The sequence below is a fragment of the Tiliqua scincoides genome, chromosome 8, assembly GCF_035046505.1.
Source record: "Tiliqua scincoides isolate rTilSci1 chromosome 8, rTilSci1.hap2, whole genome shotgun sequence".
Lineage (NCBI taxonomy): Eukaryota > Metazoa > Chordata > Lepidosauria > Squamata > Scincidae > Tiliqua > Tiliqua scincoides.
Genome location: NC_089828.1, coordinates 47,895,195 through 47,916,232, shown reverse-complemented (window position 1 = coordinate 47,916,232; position 21,038 = coordinate 47,895,195). Strand labels below are relative to the sequence as shown.

The following is a 21,038-nucleotide window of genomic DNA, read 5'->3' as shown; positions in this document are numbered from 1 at the left end:
ATGTCACAGAGAAGCTACAAAAGACCAGGCACTGAGCACGATGCAAACATTCTTTGTGGGAGACAGCGCCAGGCAGTCCGGTGTTTATTGCAAGACATAAAAACCTCCAACAAAGGGACTCTACAAGCATGTAACAAAGCTGCTTTCCCAAGTGCAACAATATACTCCAGTTTGACACAATTTGCTCCCAAGTATCCAGAACCAGCTACAGTGCCAAGGCTTGGGCAAACAAGAGACAGTCCCATGCCAGGTGGCCTTCACATGATACAGAGGAAGACAGAAGTTGGGTTGGAGCCAGGCTGACTTCCTTCCCTTGAGTCACTTTACATAAAAATCCTGTCAGTCTACAGCCATTTAAAGTGCGAGCGGATCCATGCAACCTTAAGTCCCTTAGGCAGCTAATCTGATCACCACTGTTCACCAACCATGTAAAAATCTATACTTGCTTTAAATATCTCCTATGTCTACACTTGTCCTGCCTCAAAACAACAACAATCCTGCCTTTACAGAAGCACTAGATTGGGTGGGACAGATCTGAGCAATTGCCTTTTGCCTTATGCAAAAGGCACAAGAAAAGTGGGTTATGCAAAGCAACAGGGACATGGAGATGAGATGTGAAAGTGCTTGTATACTAGAACAATGGATGCACTCCATTTGTCTGGCCTCCATTTGAAAGGCTGCGCTCTATAAGATTACACTAGTCATTATAGTCCAGAACTCCCCCCACTCCTCCTCTCTAGAAGCAGCTCATATTCACATGCCCCTATCCGGTATACATTCATGCTGTTTTTCCCCTCCCACCACACTCAATAACTTCTGAAGCAAAGTGGGATATAGTCCTTCAGAAGTTGTATCCTGTTTCAGTTTGGGATGCTGATAAAAATGGTCTCGGCGGCTGGGTTCAGATAATCTGCATGCATACGTGAAGGAGGCTGTCTGGCTCATTTTATGGGCACTGTATCTGCAGGGACGGCAATGGCTGGACTGCCCACACTGACAGGGGGTTTCAGTGCCATCGCTGTGTGGAACAGCAACCTGTGAACAAAAGTAACCAGCTCAGTTCCACAAGCTGCCCTTCAGGGAGGTCTTAGATGGTTAGATCCATGTCCCAAGACGGGAAGTTGGCAAAGATGCAAATGTCCAGATCAGGATTGGCACAAGACAGTTGCTACAGCGCTCTTATTATTCTACAGCTTTCTGGAGAGCTCACTCAATTGCTTCCTGCAGAACACTCGGGAAGGCTGCCTGGTGGCATAACCAGCACCAGGTACTAGAATCTAATGCAAATTTATGTGCAGCATATCAAGAACTGTAATCCTAGAAAATATTAAAAGGACAGCTGGATGGGGCAGGGAGCAGAAGAGGTAAGAAGCTACAAAGGAAGTGCTGGGCAAGTGAGCAGCTACCTCCCTCCTGGGTCCTTCTGCTCTCTGAAGATTGGTTAGATCTCTAACCAAGCAAAACATCACGATAGAGTTCTCTTCCCCTATAAAATGTATGTCAGTTTCCAAGCATATGCTAAGCACACCTCATGAAAATAAGAAACCCAGTTCCAAAACTAATTCAAAAAGAAACACAAAGTTGACTACACTGCAATAAACTGCCAAGTTCCTAAAATATGCCCTAGAGAGAAGGGAGAAGCAGCAGGTGTTTTGAGTGAACACCTCCTTCTGCCCTGGTTAAGTCACTGGACAGGGTGCCAATGGTCTTCTAGGATTAGGCCAGATTCCCCAGCTGCTGAAGGCAGACCCCGCCTTGATCCAGCACAGCCCAGGACAAGAGTAACCTCTTGTGACAGCAATTGAAATATTTCTATTTCCTAACCAACGATGTTCTGAACGGCTCTAACTCGTGTGGCTCTGTGCATATCCTGATCCTCCTATTAGCAAGGCAGAGGAAAGGAGGAGGAGAATGCCCTCATAGCCCCTCACTGTAGGGGAACTCAAGCATTTCAGAAGTCATTCAACAGCTCTGTGCTGCAAAACTTTTCTGTCCCATCGACTCCGTCCCATAGCAGGTCCTTCTTGGTCACTGTTCTGTTTGGCTCAACCTGAAGAGAAGGAAATGGCTTTAGAGAAGTTGACACTAATTCACAGGCTTTTAAAAACATGCTGATGTAAGTGGCCTGCAAAACTGTCTCTGATAGCAACACATGCAGCAGGGCGATTCTACCACCCAGATCCTAAATCGGGGACCTCCAAACTCTGGCCTGCAGGCCACTGGAATATTCATTCCAGGCATAGCACGGCGGTGGAAAAGCCTTATTGTTCTGGCATGCAGCAACCCATTTTCGGCCACATGATCACAGAGCCTCACCAAGCCTCACACTGGAGAGCTGTTTCCGAAGACAGCTCCAACACCCCAGACAGCTCTGTGCCCCAATTTCCTAGGGAAGTGGCTTCCTGATGCAAGGCTCTGTGATCACACAGCACGAAAACAGGTTGCTGCACACTGGAATGGTAAGGCTTTGCCAGCACTGTGCGGCACCTGGAATTAACATTCTGGCAGATTAGACACGGGCCATGGGCCAGAGTTTGGAGGTCCCTGCCCTAAATCATCATCTCAAGCCCTGTTCAAGCATCTGTGTACTGGTCTACCATCCACACAAGTACAGGCAATGGGGACTATCATCTTTTCTGTTGTGACACAACAGTTATGCAACTCTTTGCCAGAGCCAATCTGTCAGACTCCCATATTAGCTGCTACCAAGCAGGCCTTGAAAACATTTCCATTGCATTCAGTTTTTAATTGAATTTTAGTGCATTTTATCTCTGATGTTTTGCATCTTATTAAAGTTGGGATTTTTTTTTTTTAATGCTGCTGCCTTTTGACGGTTTCCTTTTTATTACTGCTTATATCCCGTGTCTTCATATTACTTTGCATGGAATACTCCAGAAGACTGGTACAGAAATATTAAACAAAATAATAAGCACTCCTAGGGCAGAAGCAGGAATATAAAGCAAGGGTGATGAAGAAATTTATTATATAACCATTGGTCATTACAATATAAAAAGCACATACAACAATATGCATATAAAAGCAGGCAATAACGTTTCAGCCTTCCAAACACATCAAATAAAACATCAAATAAAACAGGGAGTATTAAAACCCAGCGTAGGATAAAACCATGCAAAAGGCACTGATGCACTGGAGGCATTATTTTACAGACTCAACGGGAATTTTAAACCCCTACAAAAATCCAGTCTGGATCTGCCACCAAAATGGAGAGGCCAGGTCAACCTGTTGTGGCAAGCACAGCAAAGAGACTTGTGGCACCCTAAAGACCAACCGGTTTCTTGACACAGTAGTAGGCTATAGCCCACAAAAGCAAAAGCTGTAAGTATGTGTGTCCTAAAAAAGTACCACAAGCCTCTTTACGGTTTTCACTCCAACAGAGGCTTCTGGAGCCGTGCTGTGCTGAAGCAAAATCATGCTAAGATGGAAACCAGGAAATTGCTATACATATACTCATATCCCGTCTTTAGCCATGTCTCAAAGCAACCAAAATCTCATGCTATAACATCACGTACTGCAAAATAAAACTACAAAGAAAATAGGTTCTGAACGCACAAAGCTGCCTCCAACTGTGTCAGACCGTTGTTCCATTAAGCCCAGTATTGTCTACTCTAACTGGTAGCGGTTCTCCAAGTGTTTCAGACCACTCAAGACTATTTTTAGTTGAAGGTATAGAGAATTGAATCTGGGACCTTCTGCACACAAAGCTTGTGCGTCATGCTACTCCCCCTTCTGGAATCAGGCACAATGGGCTGGTTCCTCGGAGAAAGAACCTAGTAGTGGAATCTGGATTGACTTGGCTAAAAGATGCCAGAATATGCACCTACAAGAAGTCTTGGTGTATACGAGTGGGACAGCTGCCAACTAGAGGAGTTCAAAACACCTACCTTAAAGGGCTGGCTGAGGCCGACTATGGACTGCATCATGTGGCTGTAGTAACCCAGGATAAACTCCCCTCCTGATATAGGGAGCTCCTCAGCACCGAGATAAACCTGGGAAGAAGGAAGCAAAGGCAGGAGCCATTCAGCAACAGCATCTGAAATGAAGATGTTGGTACACAGGAGGTGGACATATCCTGGCCATTTATTCCTCACCTGCTTTGCATCCTCGCCAGAGGAAATTTCGTTGTCCTGCACCCAGGCATACATCACATAGTCATTTGGGTGCCTGAACGTCATCTGCAAAGGAGACAAAAGAAGTTGCTGGCAGGGCATCCTGGTTCTCAAGTCAGTGACCACAGCTGCTTGCCCAGGGGACAGCCAAGACAATGGGAAACATTTCACACAAAGTGTGTTACAAGGTTCCAGTTTTTAGAGATATAAGCCAAGGCCTAAATTTGACTGAGGTCACACAACAAATATTTATGACCCTATTTGGTAACCAGTCCATCCTCTGAGGAGCTCAGGGCTGCATGTGTGCAGGGGTTTGGCAGAAGGAGCAAGACTGGCCAAGACTGCAGTCCGCCTGGGGGAGAGGAGTAAACCCCACTCAATACAATGGAACCGACTTCTGAGTAAACACATATAGCTTTGCACTAAAAGTCTCTATTCGCTAGACTAGTTTCTGGCAAGCAGCATCCCACCTGGCACTCTAATGCACACCAATCCTCTCTTGGGCCCTGTTTTGTCCCCAACAAAGCTAAGAACAACTTAACTTTCAAGCATTAACTTGAAAACGTCTTTATTTCAAACAGCTTTTGGTGGTGGGTGGAGTGGTGGGGGGTGTTTTGACAGCTGAGGATATTGGGGGAGCAGGCTAGAATGCTTTTATATTTTAAGCTGCTGTTTTTAGGCCACTGTGTTTTTAAGTATTATTTTTATGTATGCTTTAATCTTGTAAACCACCTTGAGCTCCTTTGCCTGATCCTTTCTCCTCAAGGCAAAGACTGAGGCAGCCTGATAGCACCCAGCTATGCTATGCCTTTATACTACACAGGAACCCAAAAAAGAAAACAGGAGATGTTTTTCAAAGCATCTTATGCAATCAGCATAAAGTGTTGCCTCCCACTGAGTCAGACCCTTGAGCCATCTAGCTCAACATTGCCTATACTGATTGGCAGCAGCTCTCCAGGCTGTCAGAGAGGGGTTTTCTCCAGACCGGCCTGCAGAACCTGGGAGAACCTGCAAGAAAAGATGGTGTCCTACTACTGAGCTTCTGCCCCTCCCTTGTCCAACCACTGCTGCCTTCCCCCTCCCAATGCTTATCTGCAGTCTGCAGATACAGTGTCTGAGCTGTTGGTACTCTGGGTAGGAGCGAGTTCTCACACATACTTTGGCACCCTCTGCTGCCAGCTGCCACAGAGACCAGACCAGGGGAGCCTCTGAATCACAAGAAGCAAATGCTCACTACAACAGTTGTAGTTAGGAAGGGGCCACCTTATGATTATAGGTGGCCCCTTCAATTAGCCTTCAATTTTTTTTAATGGGAGCAACTAACAACTTCAGAGTGGGGTGGATTCCAGCCTGGTGACTCACACCATGCCAAGTGAGCACTATCTTCTCCTAGCTCCTCCCCACAGCCCCAGCAGCAGCAAGGTTACCTTGTAGAGAGCAATCCAGTCCCAGGCACTGCTTGGAAATTCAGGAACAGTGGAGTAGCTGACAGTGGCATCTTGTCCTGCGCTCCACTCACCCACAGGACGCAGCACAACCAGTGGAACAGACACCAGAGGCTTCATCTAGCGGAAGGGAAGAGTTAGGGATTAAAATCTGACCAGGCAGTAACTTCATTTGCACTCAGTGGGAGCCCTTGGAGCTCAAGCTCCTCCAGCAAACTGTGAACAATTTGTTCAAGGCAAAAAGTCGCTGGCTGACTGCTGCCATCTACAGAACAGCTGTTGGAAAAACATGGTGGCAACAAGGTAAGAACAGGCCTCCTGGTCTGCAAGAAACTTTCCACAATCAGCAAATTCAATTACTAGAGGTGTTTGTTTCCAGTGAGTAAGATAGGATCATACCCCAAGTCTTACTGAGCACAGTGGGATTACTTCTGAGTAAAATAAATAACACTGTTTTCAAACACCTCTACTGACAATTAAAGTTAGCAGAAGCACTCACTTAAAACAACGATTATAACTGAAAACAGAAAACATGGACAGGGTCAAGCCTTTTAAAATCCATTTGACCAAGTCTGTTTGAAGGGCAGAAAGTTCCATGCTGCCCACCTGTAAAACTGTACAAGTTTCCTCTGAAAGGCAGGACTGTCAGGCAACTGCCAAGAAACCATTTCTGGGACTGCTCACATGGGCTTGTGCCTAGGATGGCTTCCCTTGCATTAGGCTGCCATTGTCTGCAACGAAGGAAGTGGAAGAAGGTGCTGCCCTTCAGCTGGAGGCCTTAGCCAGGCTGCCGCCAAGCCAAAATTTTGTATAACTATCCATATATGTGAGTGATGCTGAAACTGGCCGGCCAGGAACGTTCTCTAGGGAACTTGGAAAGGGGAATCACATTTACAGGACCTTGGTAGCTGAGAATGTGCTTTCCTTAATACTGCTGACCAGAGGTCTGACCTTCAGGTTCCCTGTCCTAAAAGGCAAATCAACTTTCTCAGCATTAGGTGGGGAAAGGGGAAGGGTGCCGCCGCCACCACCTCAAGTTCAAAGGTCCCCGTCACAGGCTTGTGGTCACTGATGCCATAACTCATATGGCTGTTATAGCTGTGCAGAGACACAGAGATGGTTGCTTCCTCCTCCTCGGGCACTTCTCCTGCCTCGGAGGTGGGACGCAAGAGACGTTTCACTCTCCAAAGGATCCGGTCCGTCCATGCAGGCTTCCGTTTCTTTCCACTGCAAAAGGAAAGCAGAGGGGAGGGGGCAGCGAGAACAGACCAGCTTCTCCCAGCACTAGTAGCGAGTGATCATCATCACACACCACTAAAGAGAGAACACAATCACAGAAAAACTGACTTTATTTACAGTTCAATCTGGTACCTACACAGCAGATTTAGAACTAAGGTGTTTGGGGCAGGGAGATGGGATGTTAAATTGATTCACATCAGAAACAATGTTAGGTAGCAGCAATCAAGTATCAGTCAGGTTGTTGCAACTAGAGGTAACTTTTCATTGGCACCAGGCCACAAGGTAAGTGAATGCTGTCAGTCCACAAAAGCTCACTTCACTGGTGAATGCTTGGGAGAGGTTTGCCCACAATGCAGTTTTCAGTTTAGTGCCCCCTTCTTCTTTCCCCCACCCTGTTCCAGGCTCTGTGTCTGGGTGGTTTCTTCTGAAGCTGCCGTCTCTTTCAAAATGAAAGACCATCTCATCCAAAGAGACAAGCTACAGCAGCCTGGCTCACAAGGGCTAGAAGAACTGCTTCCTTGCCAACAACAAACTCTGTCTGCTAGAGAATGATTAAGCAGCTTACGATTCAACAGCCTCGTTCTCTGCCCCACCAGATAGCCCAGCTGGATTGATTTGAAGGGATTAGTTACAAAAGGGTCTATCTCATTCATCACCACAATCAGGTTACCTAATGGACCTCTTGAAAGCTGTCTGGTCTACAAGAAAGGTAAGCTAGGCTGACAAGAGAACAGCCAGCAGAGAGAGACAGACATGTGGTCCAGAAGGTCTCCTTTGCCAGAACTTCACTTTCAAGAGTGTGACTGGAGATGCGAGGGTGCAACAAGGGCCAGTCAGTGCATGAAGTTGATGGATGTGGCAGATTAGAGGAGGAGGCTACCACCCAACCTCCTCCCTGGACTGGAAAAGAAAGAAGAGATCAGAATAGAAAATGTGGAGAAGAAGAGAAGAGAGTGGCAGGTTGCAGCGATGTACAGGCACTTTGAGCTTTGAGATGTCTTTGCATATTTGGCAATCTGGCAGGCACACCTGCGACTGCGCACACGCTTTGTTGATATGTTGAGTGTTGAAAAGCCAGTGCTCTGGAAAATAGTAGAAGGTTATAGAAAGAGCTAGCCTTGAAGATGTTATGAAGATGTAGCCCTTATCTTAGTCAAAGGAATGTTGTGGTCAGAGCCTAGTAGAAGCTCCTAGTAAAATCTTTCACCGACAATAACCTTTTTAGTATTGCAAAGGATTGCAACATGTTTAAAGTATAAATAAAGCTGGCAAGAGGCGGGGCAAGACGGACTTCTCATTCCTGATCCTGCTTCCAGCCGTTCTGCGCCTCTCTGAAACCTGTCTGTTGTCTGATTCTTCACCATGGCTTCTCTGCCACACCAAAGCAGCATCTCGAGCTGCTTCCCAAGTAGCACTAAAATGCTACAGCAGGTTACAGTGTTGACTCCAGTCAATCACCCTCTACTCCACCATTCTTCCTAGGAGCAGAAAATGAAGATGGGAATAGAGTGGGAAAGGGCTGGAGAGTGGTTGGCATTCAGTACACCTCAGGTCTTGGGAGGTCTTGGGCTGGCCCTGATTGCAACCTCACAGTCTTCAAGAAACACAGTTCACCTGCAAAGACTGTTAAACTTGGATGACATTCATTGCAGTGGGCGACGCTCTCCATTGCACACAGATGTGAGTGGCTCTGGGCTTTCATGCCAGTTAGTAGGTTAGGATGAACCTTTAGTAGCAAAGAGCAGTAGCAACAGTTTGAAATTCGACCTATAGAAAGAGAATCTACTAGTCTAAAATTCCAATTATTTTCAAAAGTAACACATCAAGGTCTCCTTACTTAAACCAAAACAGCGACTTCTGCCCCCTGGAAATACAAACATACATTAGTGCAGAAATCCCAGCATGTCATCCCAAATCCAAAGGGAAGGGGTGGTTTCTTTGGGGACCAAGCCAAGATGCTAGCAATGACCTTGCTTACACAGAGCCAAGGGGTGCTGTTCCCCTTGTCCCCACCAGGCTCACCTGCTTGCTTCTTGAGGGACATGAAAGCCTGTCCCCTACTACTTTAGCTTCACCAATACAGTGACAAAGGCCAGACCAATGGGGCATTCCATCCAAAATGGCACTCCTGCTCCCCACAGCATTTACCTGGTGTCATACTCGTTTGAGTAGAGGTCAAACTTGTAAGTGGGTTTGAACTTCAAGGGCCCCTCTATGAATTCTTGAAGAAAAGCTTCCGTCTTCTTGGCCATGTTTAACTGAAGAAAGAAAGAAAAGCCTTCTGAATACATAGAGTGCTTCATATGCATTATCTTGATGCAATTCTTGCAACAACCTAATATGTTATATTAGTTATCTCCACACTGCAGGTGAGGAAGACTGAGGTCGAGAGAAAGTGGCTTGCCTAAGGTCACCTGGTGAGTTCATGGTAGAAGCACGACTGAAACAACAGAAGCCCATTTCACAGCCCAATCCTAAGGTAGCTGCAGCCCCAGTGCTGGGTGCCACAGAGTACTTTTCAGTACCCTGGAGTAAGTGGCGCCAGCTGAATGGCTTGCACCATCCTGTGGGCATCACATCTCACTAGTCAGTCACTGGGGCACATAAGTGCTACACCACGGGATGGGATGGCAGGGAGAGGTCATTCTGGAGGTGGGGAGAGGGTGTTTTGGAGTGGGGGAAGGGTGGGGAAGGGGGCAGTTCAGGCCCTGGTGGGGGTTGGGGAGAGTAGAGCAGGCCTCTGCTGCAACCTAACTCCCATCCTGGGCTTGAAAGCCCTACGTGAGGCTACTCAGTTCTGCACAAGTAATTTAGCTGGTGCGAATCCAAGTAGCCCCAATGCAGAGGCTGGGGCTCAACACAGGGTAAATGGACAAAAGTTCCCTTACTCCGAGAAGACCTCCTGCCTGCATGAATCCAGTGCTGGATACAGTGTGGGCCCGCTGCACCAGTGTTTGATAGGTTTGGGACGTCAGTCTCTTAACTACTACACAACAGTTCTCATCCAGCCCAAGTTATCATCACAACAATCTCGTTAGGTAGGTTAGGTTAAGAGACAGAGACCAATCAAGGCTCACACAGTGAGCACAGTGGTTTCGAAGAGGGTTAGAAACTGGGACTCCTGGGCCCTGGTCAAACATGACAACATCATACTGGTGTTTTTACCTGGAGAACCACTCAAATGTAATCAAGGTGGCCATCTTCCAAGGAGGAATTTTTGGGGTCAACTGTGAAACATATAACAGCTCAATAGCAAGGCAGAGTCCAAAACACAACAATTCACAAAATGATTGTGGTCATGTGCAGCTCCTCAAATGAACAGAGAAACATCTCCTGGTAGGGGAAGCCACAAGAAGGCAGGTGACAGCAGGAGGACACAGTGGGACATACTTGGAACAAGCCTAAAATCAAGGAGAACTTAGAGGCAGTACCTGGTCCTTTTCCCATAGGAGACTCAACCGACTATTATTTATGGACTCCCGGATGAAATGCAGACCAAAGTCTTCGATCCGGAAGTTTAAATCCCCAAACCAGAAGAGAATGCTTGGAGGAAGGAAGGACAGAATTATTGAAAAATAAAAACAGGCAGGACAGAATTACAAATTTAAGTGAAATTCGGACACCAAAGGTGCTACTCTAAAGCCCTTTATACTCTTATTGCACAAAGTCACTATTTCCTAGTCTGCAACCTTGCTGTGTTTAACGGGTAGTTCTTTCAGAAACATATTGCCTGTTTTAGGGGGAACTCTCTCACGGTGGAGTCAATCACTCACCCAATTCATGAAGGCCCCAGCCCTATTCGGATAGCTTGGTAGCCAAACTTAGAGCATCCACAAAGTTGACAAAGGTTTCTGACTGCTCAGAAACTTAGAGCAGCCACAAAGTTGACAAAGGTTTCTGAGTGCTCACTGGAGTCCAGAAGTTCACAGTTTTGGAAATACCACCAGAGGGGAAAAACAAACTCTCAAAATGATCTGGAGAGTCTTCCTGGAGAGTCTATGGGTTAAAGGGAGAAATTCCTAGACAGGCATCACTATCCCATGGAATGCTTGCTTCCTCCCCTGGAATCTCTCAGCAGCGGGAGGGAGAGGGAAAGAGAGAGGACTTTCAGTGTCAACATGAGAATTAGAAAGCACTTGAACCAACCCCTAATATACAGGTTGCTATTCAATGCTAAAGACTCCAACACTCCCCGCAGCCTAACAGTGTGACCCAGGATGTCTCTTGTCCATTTACACACTAATAACAGACTCCGGTGCTTGAGTGTCTGTCAGTTTGTATACAAAATGGGATCAGACACAGTTTCTACATACCTGAAAGGCTCCCTAGATATGCAGAAGTAGATATTTTTGTAAATTAAAATTAAGGGGAAAAAACAATAACCCAAAACAGCCTGTTGCAGACGTAGCTCATTCAGTGCCTTCCTCCCCATCCCAGATCCACAGAATGCTGTCTATTGGAAAGAAAATAAAATGAGGGTGGAGAATGACAGCTGGGAGAGGAAATTGGCCTGCTTGGACCAAATGGACATGAGGGTTGGGAAGGTGCAAAAGTGCAGGTCCCACTCGGAACTCTGGAAAACCAAAGCTCCTCACTAGGAAGCATCATCCAACACAGAACATAGTATGCCAAGAAAAGGGGTCTGGAGAGTTACTCAGCCTGTCCACAGATAGCTTTCATAAATAGCAGCAAACTAAGGCTCTCTATTTGGATATGAGGATGCACCCTTCTGTCCCAAAAATGACAAGGTGCTTCAGAGAAATGTCCCATTTAGAAATTTTAGACATGCCCTGGTATCCATGGCCCCACGGTTAAGTAAAACCGTGGATAACCAGGGACATCCACCCCCCACCCACCAGAGGCGAGCCCAGCTCTGGAGGCTTTCCGGAGCTCCAGAGGCTTTCTGAGGCCCGCAGAGGCTGCACGTGACCTCCTGCAGCTGCTGCGGGCCTCAGAATGGTAAAAAAATGCTACTTCCTGTTTCCAGAGGGAGACCAGAAATGATGTTTTTAATTCCATATAAGATTTCCCTCCAGAGACCAGAAGTAGCGTTTTCTGTCTTTTCGGTCATTCTGAGACTCGCAGCTGTCACTAAGGCTCCAAGCAACCTGAATGAGTAAGATGGCCATGAAGACAGCAGATGCCTTTAAGCTCAAGCTACACCCTCTTCTCCCAATCCTTGTTGCAAGGAAATTGTGGCTCACTCGTGATCCAGGATGCTGGGGATCGCCTCGCCTTCAAACTCCTGCATCTCCAGAATGCGCTCAAAATCATCCAGCCGTTGTTCTAGGTTCTCCATGTGGGCTGGTAAATGACAATTCAAGAAGCAGACTGTGTGTCCGTAGAGGGACATGCGTATGGCAACACCCCCCTTGTTTCCCTGCAAGACATCAGAAGTCCAAGTTATCAACAGTTCAGGACCCCTGTTCACACAAGAGCAGCGCTGGAAAGTGTCCAAAGAATGACCCTCTTATTTCCAATTATGTTACAGAGGCTACTCCTACCATTTATAAGTATTGGTCAGACTCACAAAGCCAAGGCAAAGTTTCGGAAAACATTTTGGATAGGACAGGAAGCGGTCTGGAAATATTATCAAAACAGGAAAATATACCACTTCCACAGTTTCAAAGAGCAACTTTCAGCCTTTTTCTTCTTATGGCCTACTGACCTCCATGGTCCACCTCTTGGGATATCGCTTCCGGGAGTCTCTTCTGGGATCTGCAGCTCTGTTTCTAGGACAATTGTCGTACTAACGAATTGTCTCAGAGCCGCAGAATCCAGAAGTGTTTTTCCATGATTTCCACCTATTGTGCTCCAAATTTCCATGGCACACTTGTGGACGCTTGGTGGCACACCTACGTGCCACAGCACACTGGTTGCAAATCGTCATTTTAGAAGATGATTGAATTTTGGGCAATTATCTATCATGGAAACCAAATTGCCAGCCTTCCGAGATGGCAGCCAGGGCCAGCCTAGAAGCCCCCAGCACTTGAGGCAACAGACCAAATAGCATCATTCCACCCTGTGTGGCATTTTGCTCCATCAAATGCCACCTCCTTACCCAGCACCTGCTCCCACTCCCTGAATTTGGAAAGGGGGAGAGAAAGCACAAAAGACAGACAGACAGTGGAGGGCTAGAGTATGACATTAACCCACTCCGCTCTTCCATTTTTCTTCTTTTGCTGTGTTGCTCTATTTCTTTTCATATCCAGGAGGCAGGCAGAAAGTGCCCCCACCAATTTGTCACCTAAGGCAACCACCTGATGTATGGGTCAGCCCTGAAGGCAAACCAAAGGGAGCTGGACAGGCCTCTCTGCCTCATTCTCCTGAGAAGCAAACAGAATTGCACAGCTGTCAAACGTTGCTATGTGAGCTCGACATGTAAACCTGCACTGTCACACAGGTGCATTTCTGTGGAATTCCCAAATGTGTAACTTTAGACCAAAAGACTTCTAATTTATTTATTTGGGGGGGGGGGGGGAGATGCCGACTTCTGTACTTTTTTTTTTCCTGGAAAGTGTACACGTAGGTAGCCAATGTAAACATCACAGATGAAAAGTAGACACCCAGGTCAAGGGTTTTGACAATCATTCACAATCCCCAGGAAACAACCGAGCAGCTCACCCAATATCCGTAGAGGCCAGTGCGCGTGAACTGGCTTTTTATGTCCCGTATGAAGGGGACATGAACACGCTTCGCAAAGATCAGGAGTAGCAGTCCCTGCATTCGGATGGACGAGACCTGCAAAGAGGAAGAGATAACGTGTAAGGGGCACTCTGGGCAAAACCCTGCATATGCTTTGCCGCAAGGTTTCAAATCCTGCTCTGAGAAAAAAGGTGAGGTTTGCTGTTCGAGGCCTGGATCATAGGCCACAAACTCTGCTCTGGGTCCAAAGGGAGACAATTTTGCAGACACCATTTAAATGGAGGCCTAAAGAAGCCCTCTGCTCCCTCTGTTCTTGAAGGAATTTCAACAAGCTCAATGGAACTCAAGCAATATTGCGAACACTTCCCTGTACAACTCTGCAGCCCTGACAAAGAAGGAATGGGAATATTTCTGATTTACACAAGGCCAAAGCTCCACAGTAAACAGGCTGGAGGAAGGACAGCTACACTGTCAGGGCGACAGTGGTTAGAGCAGTGTTTTTCACCTGGTGATACTTCACAGAAGGCAGGTGGTATTTGGCCGCACTGCCATGGTGACCACATGGTACTGCCTGGCTCAACCCCACTGGAATTGGAAATGGCTGAGAAGGGGAGGCCAATTGTGGCAAGATGGGGCTGTACAGCTGCCTAGCCTTTCAAAAGAGGCACAGCTTAGGGAATGAGAGAGCAGAGCAAAGCCACCTCTGCAGACCAAGCCCTCCACTCCTGTTGGGCAGCTGCTGCTTCTGGTGGCACTTGCTGCAGCAGCCGCAGCAACAAACACTGAAAAGCCCTGAGTTTGCTAGGCTTGGACTGGAGAGACATGGGTTCAAATCTGCTAGGGCCATGAAAATCATTGTGTAACTTGGGCCAGTCATTCTCTCTTAGTGGAACCTGCCCCACAAGGTTGTTGTGAGGAAAAGGTGAAAAAGCTAATCTCATTCATGTACACCACCCTCAGTTTACAGGGGAAAGAGTGGGATAAAAATGGAGCAATAATCATGTTTGATCAGGCACAAGAGAAGAAACAGGGAATTATCGGCATATTAAATTTTGACTCACTTCCGTGGTAAGTGCTTGGAACAGGTCATGATCTAACAGCAAGTTCTCTTGTAACAAAACCAGATTAGGGCATTGCTAAAATCCTAGACCTGTAAACCTGGGCCTCTGAAAGTCACTGAGAATGGCTCCCCATGTGTTATCCTCATTGTACAGAAGAAATCATCTAGAAGGAACTTATAGCAGATCAGAGAGACTGCAACCATCAATCAGCAGAGAGAAGGGCCAGAATCTATATTTTGCTGGGCCCAAAGCCTGCACAGAGACAAGTTACTCAGCAACAGACAATCTAGCCACCAGAATAATCAAGTCAGGAGGTTGTATGTTTCAACAATACAAGAGGCAAGCTTGAACTATTGAGGGAAAGGTCAGTTGTTTACCTTGACGTAGCCCAGAGGAGAAAGAACTGTCATGAAGAAAATACTCCAGGGGTCATCAAAAGCCATGTCGGACAGGAAATTCATAATCTTGGAGTTCACCTCCTGTAAACTGAACACTCCAAGGTTATCTAAATATTCCTGGGCATTTTTTTTTTTTACAAAAGGAAGCCAGGATTATTAGATGAAGCCAGACAGAAGCCTACATAAGTCTGTGTTATGAAAAATTAGTTGGTCTTCAAGGCATCACAAGACTCTGTTATTTTTGCTGCTACAAGACTGACGGGGTACTCCTCTGGAAGTTGCTACCAGCGTTATGAAGCTACATAAAGACATCAGGAGATATCATCTCTCTCTCAGCAGATAACTATTTGGTATTCTTTCACTGGGAGGTGCAGACACTAGCGACGGGCAGTGTTTCGCTTGGCAAAAAGGTTGGAAAACTAAAACACCCAAGATGACAAAGGGGACAAATTTGATAGCACCACAAGGGGGCCTAACTCTGCAAGGAGTGGGGGCAAGAGAGTCTGTGGCTCAATGTTAGATTGTGCTGTATCTCATGGAGGGCTGTCTATTCTAAAATCACAAATCGTAGTCCACATAATCATGAACAGCAGCCCCTCTCTTCTGAAGGAGCCACTTCACTCATGCCCCAGGCATGTCAGCTCACATACCAGTTCCACCAGGGTGGTAGCGTGGCTTTCTAAAATATGGGGCAGGGGTGGGCCCCACAGGCTACAGCATGTAGCTGACAGCCACCAATAAGTCCACAGACACACCATGAGGCCCATTTGTGTGGAGCCAGTGGCTGAGTGACTCACTCCATTGCTGCTCTCTCCCACCCTCCCCATATGTGAATACGAGCTTCCCCGCCCTCATGTGATGACACAACAGCCTCTGAGGAAAGTTTCCATTAGTGGATGGAGAATGCAGACTCCACAGAGCAAGTGACTAGGCCAAGTGACTCACTCAGACATTGTCTTGCTCCAGGTACCTTCTCCAGCCATAAATGGGCTTCTTTCAATGTGATGATAAGGAAGCCTCTGAAAGAAGCCCATTCACAGATGAAGGTGTCCAGAATGCCACTTCAGCTGGGGGTTGCCTGGGAGGCTGGGTAGCAGTGGCAGCCCAGAGTGGTTTATGGAAGCTATGTTGGCAGGTGTCATCTTTCTAAAAAGACAGCGCAATGTAATGTGCCTACACTGTTGGCTTTAAAAGATGCTAGCACAAAACTTCTCACAAAGGTCTCTGACCATTTAGACAAGGCTGTGTTAAGCAAGGAGCTGGGGCCACAATCACAGGAAAGGAGGACTCAACTTGGGTTCAGGGCTCTCCATAACTTTTTGCCAGCACTGTGGGTAGGGAACAAAAATTTTGCAACACAGCCCAAAAATCAGCGTTCATGAATCTAGTGGACAACAGTCTCCAGCCTTCTAATGTTTCTGCAGGCAGCATTATCATGATAAGTACCCCCACAATTCTCACCAAGCAAACCAACAGATACCTATTGAGTTGGCAGGAACAGAAGCACCCAAATACTTACCCAATAACATACATGTCCATCACCTGGTCTTGAGAGTTGAGCTGAAGTAAACTCATGACCTCAGGCGGTGGAGAAGCTGTGCCCACATTCCAGGTGACCAAGTGCAACCTTCAAAACACACAAAAAGAAAAATCAACAGAACTGGTCACTCTTTGACATGCAGCTTCAATTCTTTGGGACACTCTGTGACACCACCACCCCTAAGCTAACTGCAAGCCTGCCCATAACACTAGAGATGTGCAGAAGACAGTCAGTTGAGGAAGGGAACCTGATCTCTTGTAGCTTCTCCTTCTGCTTCTTCCCACAGATCAGAAACGCCTCGTCTATCGTGCGGGAGACCTCCTCGTGAATCTCATCATCTGAACTGACATCCTCCACGCAAGCCATGAGCTGTGCCACCCGCTGCCGCAGCTGAAATCGCCCGCTGGACCCAGTGCTGCCAACACTGGCGGAGCGGTTACGAAAATGGGGCGTATTCTCCAAGTCGAACAAAGAGACGGATGGCAAGTCCTGAAGTGCGTCTGTGGGCTCTAAAGACTCCATGTAGCCCCCAGAAGAGCCACATTCCCCACTTGTGGAGCCCAGCATTAGAAAGGTTCTCAGCAACACTTCTGCAAGGCTCTTGCACAACCTGTGACTGGTTTGAAATTAAGCATTTTTCCTAACATGCATCTCAGCCAAATGGAAAGGAAATTTAGAGTAGAAAAGAGGCACCCTTCCTTGCTTCTCACAAGCCTTCCACTTGCTTCACACACTCAAGCCTGCCATTCTCAAAGACTTAATTCTGCTAAGGCCTGGAGGTTTAAAGAACATCTACTATTAATTGAGGCCAATCACATGCTTTTACCATCACATCGCAGATGCATAATCTCTGATTTTCTGGGTGCCCTCCATGTAGCTCTGCACATGGTCTCAGAGAGGCAGCCAAGTACCAAATCCGACAATGTGATCCAAGAGTGCCTTCAGAGCTCTCCATCAACACGTCTAAGGGCTCAATCCTATCCCCTTATGTCAGTGCTTTCGAGCACTGACATAAGGGCAATGCAGCTCTGAGATAAGGGAACAAACATTCCCTTACTTTGAGGAGGCCTCCGTGACACCCAACTGCAGAATGCAGCGCATGCTCCATTGACACCACTATGCCAGTGCTGGAAAGCACTGACATAAGGGGTTAGGATTACACCCTAAGAGACCAAGTTATGAGAGATGTGCTACGAGAGCAGTTTCCCACCAAGTTTAAAAGGGTGACCAGATCCCTTACTTCTTTCTTGAAAAGGACACAGTGCTTTCTGGAGATGGAATACTTCCAGCATTCATTTAAAGAAGAGGAAAAAGGGTCTAGGAAAGTCTACAAACAGATATTCTGATATCCATTTTGGTCAGCCAATAAATGTTATACTCTCAGCCTAGTTCTTCACAACCCTTCCTGTTACTAACAAAGCTGGAACCTGTCAAACATCCAATCCCAAAAGCTTCCACCATTGCAGGAAGCTCTGATTTGAGCCAAGTGTAGGTTAGCATCCGCATGCCGACCACCTGCTCCCAAATGATGGCCGCACACCTGGGGGGGCAGCTACATGAGGCAAGGGGGATTAGCTAGGCTTTGGAGAAGGGGCAGAGGGTAGATAACAGCTTCCCCTCCTTTTTCAATCCAGGACAACACTGTTGTTGATCAACATCCCTTCCTTCCTGTGTTTTGGGCCAAAAAGCAGCTTTAGAGCTTTCTGGTGGGCGATTAAAATGCCTCTTGACTAATGAGCTAAGGGGAATGCTAAGGGCTTTGTGTGGTAAGAGGCAAAGGCTTGCTGTGGACTGAAGCTGGTCATGGGATCTGCAAATCTCAGCAGGCTCTCAGAGAAGGGGGACGGGTGGGCAGCAGTCCTGCAGGAGCAAGAGAACACTAGCAGCAGGCACAGGAAGAGGTAGAGCTGGGAGGCCTAGGCTGGAGGCTTGCCAACTTTATTTCTGACAGGGCCTATGCTTTTAAAAGCAGAGTGACAAGCAGAAATTTAACTGGGATTGAACACACCAGCATGAAAACTGAAAGCCTCACCTGGGTCAATTTCCTCCACTGTAAGAACATCAGAAGAGCCCCGCTGGATCAGGCCAAAGGCCCAGCTAGTCCAGCTTCCTGTATCTCAAAGGGGCCCACCAGATGCCTCAGCCATCCCTTGCACAAGACAACAAGAGACCTGCATCCTGAGGTAGCCTACTTCTAAAACCAGGAGGTTGCACATACCCATCATGGTTTGTAACTTGTGATGCACTTCACCTCCAGAAATTTGTCCACTCCCCTTTTAAAGGCATTCAAGCCAGACGCCATCACTGCATCCAGTGGCAAGTAGTCCCACAGGCTAATTACACACTGGGTAAAGAAATGTTTTCTTTTGTTTGTCCGGACTCTCCTGACACTCAACTATAGCGGCTGTCCCCTGGTTCTGGTGCAGTGTGAGAGGGGAAAGAACATCCCCCTAGGCACTCTATCTATCCCCTGCATAATTTAGTGTCAGAGGCCTAGGAGTCCCAGGACACTATACTGGGCTGGCCCAAAAAGGATGCAAAGAGCAGGGGACGTTGCACTCTTCACATGCTCAGAGGCTTAGGAGTCCCAGGACACTATACTGGGCTGGTCCAAAATGGATGCAAAGGGCAGGGGACACTGCACTTCTCACATACTCAGAGGCCTAGCAGTCCCAGGAAACTATACTGGGTTGGCCTAAACAGGATGCAAAGACCAGGGGACATGGCACTCTTCACATGCTCAGAGGCACCCTTCACTGCTGCTTCTCCTTGCCACTTCCCAGAGCAGACCAATGGGTGAGTAGGAAGGAAGCTCCATGACGTCACAGCCCCTCCAGTACCTGCACGCATGCGCAGACCCCCGCCGCGCCCTCCCCTCACCTGAGGCGCTCTTCCGGCCCGCCTCGCGGCTCCATCGCCTCTGCGCGCGCCTCAGACCCGCTGCCGCCGGCCAGAGAAGGCCGAAGAGGGTTCAAAACAAGCACTAAACCACAGGGTCGCTCCTACGCCGGGCTCGCTCGTGTCACGTGACAGGCACGAGCCAATGAGGAGGCGGAGGGGGCGGGCACAGCGGCTTCTGAGTGGCTGCGGCGAACAGAAGCCGTTTTCGGGTCACGTGGTGCAAACAACGCGCAGACGAGTTTCGGGTCTGGGGGCTAGACAGGCCCTGAGCGCGTTCCATCGAGAGGAAGAGGCCAGAGCGTCTTCCGGGTTGGTCATGTGATGCCTTGGCTGGGTTGGAGGCGTGCGATTCTGCGCTGCACGGACGTGGGTGGGTGGCAGGGACCTCAGGGCAGGCAGAGAAGCACCACACACTCTTCGCATGCTCAGAGGCACCCCTCACCTTCTCTTGTGTCAGTCTCCAGACCAGTTGTGACCACCGCACTCTTTGCATGCTCAGAGGCGCCCTTCACATCTCTCACCCTCTTGTGTATCTGTCTCCAGCTTTGTGGCCTTCAACTTTTTTCGTGTCGAAACCCCAATAAACAAACTGAGGTATGCGGAGACCTACCCACAATCCCACCCTGCCCCCACCGCCACCCACCCCTGCCCTACTTCCCCCTACCTCTTGTGTCTTCACAACAACCCTGTAAGGTAGCAGCCTAAGCAGGGCCAGTCTTAGGAGCTGCAGGGCAAGACAGCGAGAAGAGGCTGTGCAGGATTCTATCTCCAATGTGAGAAGGCAGTACCATGACTGGACTGGATCCAAGTCCTCTCTTGCACGTAGCCCACAAAGCGAGGCTTCATTACCTCATTGGGATCACAACCCACAGGCTGAAGAACACTGATCTAGATCAATGTTTCTCAACCAGTGATACAGGTACCACCAGTGGTACTTGAGGTGGTGTCTGGTGGTACCCATGGGACCCTGCTGCCTGGCAGCAAGACCAGGAATGAGATACAACAGTGGTAGGAGAATCAACTGGGTGGGCAGAGCTCCAAAGCATGCTTTTCTGCTCTCAAAAAAGCCCTCCCATCCACCCTGAGCCTCTTACTATGTGTTTGTTGCATTGCATCTGGCCTTCCAACCCAGAAGTAATTGGTGATTTTGTCATTGCCAGTTGCTTCCAGTGGTACTTCAAATAGGTGGACCATGTGAAGTGGTACATGGAGGACAAACATTGAGAAACACTGATCTAGATTATAAACTGTTTGGGGCCAGGATCTTTTCCTTCCATGTACATTGATGGGGTTATACCAGGGGTCTCCCAACTTTTCAATAGAGTGCCAAATAGTATATTTTACACATTTCGTAGGCCAAAAAGGCAAAAAAGAAAAAGAAAAGACCAGTTTTATAAAAGAATGAAATTTAAATGAATAAGATTTACTTGGGTCTCTTTTGTAATCGGCATGATACAATTTGGAACAAAAATGTGACAGTTAAGAAAAAACGCCAAGCTTAAACTGAGAAATGATATGAGTAAAAATGTCAAACGTTAGCCAAAAAAATTAGCATTAAAATTTTAAGTCATTGCAAGCCAGATAAAAATCTTGTGAGGGGCCAGGTGTGACCCCCAGGCTGTAGTTTGAAGAGCCCTCGGCTATATGAATAGCAACAAAACTGCACCATTTTAATTAACTCT

At 47.5% G+C, this 21,038-nt stretch overlaps 1 protein-coding gene across 2 annotated transcripts; it reads right to left on the bottom strand.

Moving 5' to 3' along the window:
• Nucleotides 1-49: 49 nt before the first annotated feature.
• Nucleotides 50-19,477, bottom strand: INPP5K (inositol polyphosphate-5-phosphatase K). 2 transcript variants are annotated; one of them, XM_066635155.1, is made up of 13 exons: nucleotides 19,336-19,477; nucleotides 16,435-16,542; nucleotides 14,895-15,003; nucleotides 13,436-13,552; nucleotides 12,016-12,191; nucleotides 10,243-10,354; nucleotides 8,960-9,069; nucleotides 8,649-8,675; nucleotides 6,604-6,799; nucleotides 5,555-5,692; nucleotides 4,110-4,193; nucleotides 3,903-4,007; nucleotides 50-2,050 (listed from the first exon to the last, which is right to left on the bottom strand). In XM_066635155.1, exons 1-13 carry the CDS (start codon nucleotides 19,368-19,370, stop codon nucleotides 1,952-1,954), a joined length of 1,416 nt encoding a protein of 471 aa, XP_066491252.1. In that variant the 5' UTR covers nucleotides 19,371-19,477; the 3' UTR covers nucleotides 50-1,951. The 2 variants fall into 2 exon arrangements, with proteins under 2 accessions (XP_066491252.1, XP_066491253.1); XM_066635156.1 differs by lacking the exon at nucleotides 8,649-8,675.
• Nucleotides 19,478-21,038: the final 1,561 nt, after the last annotated feature.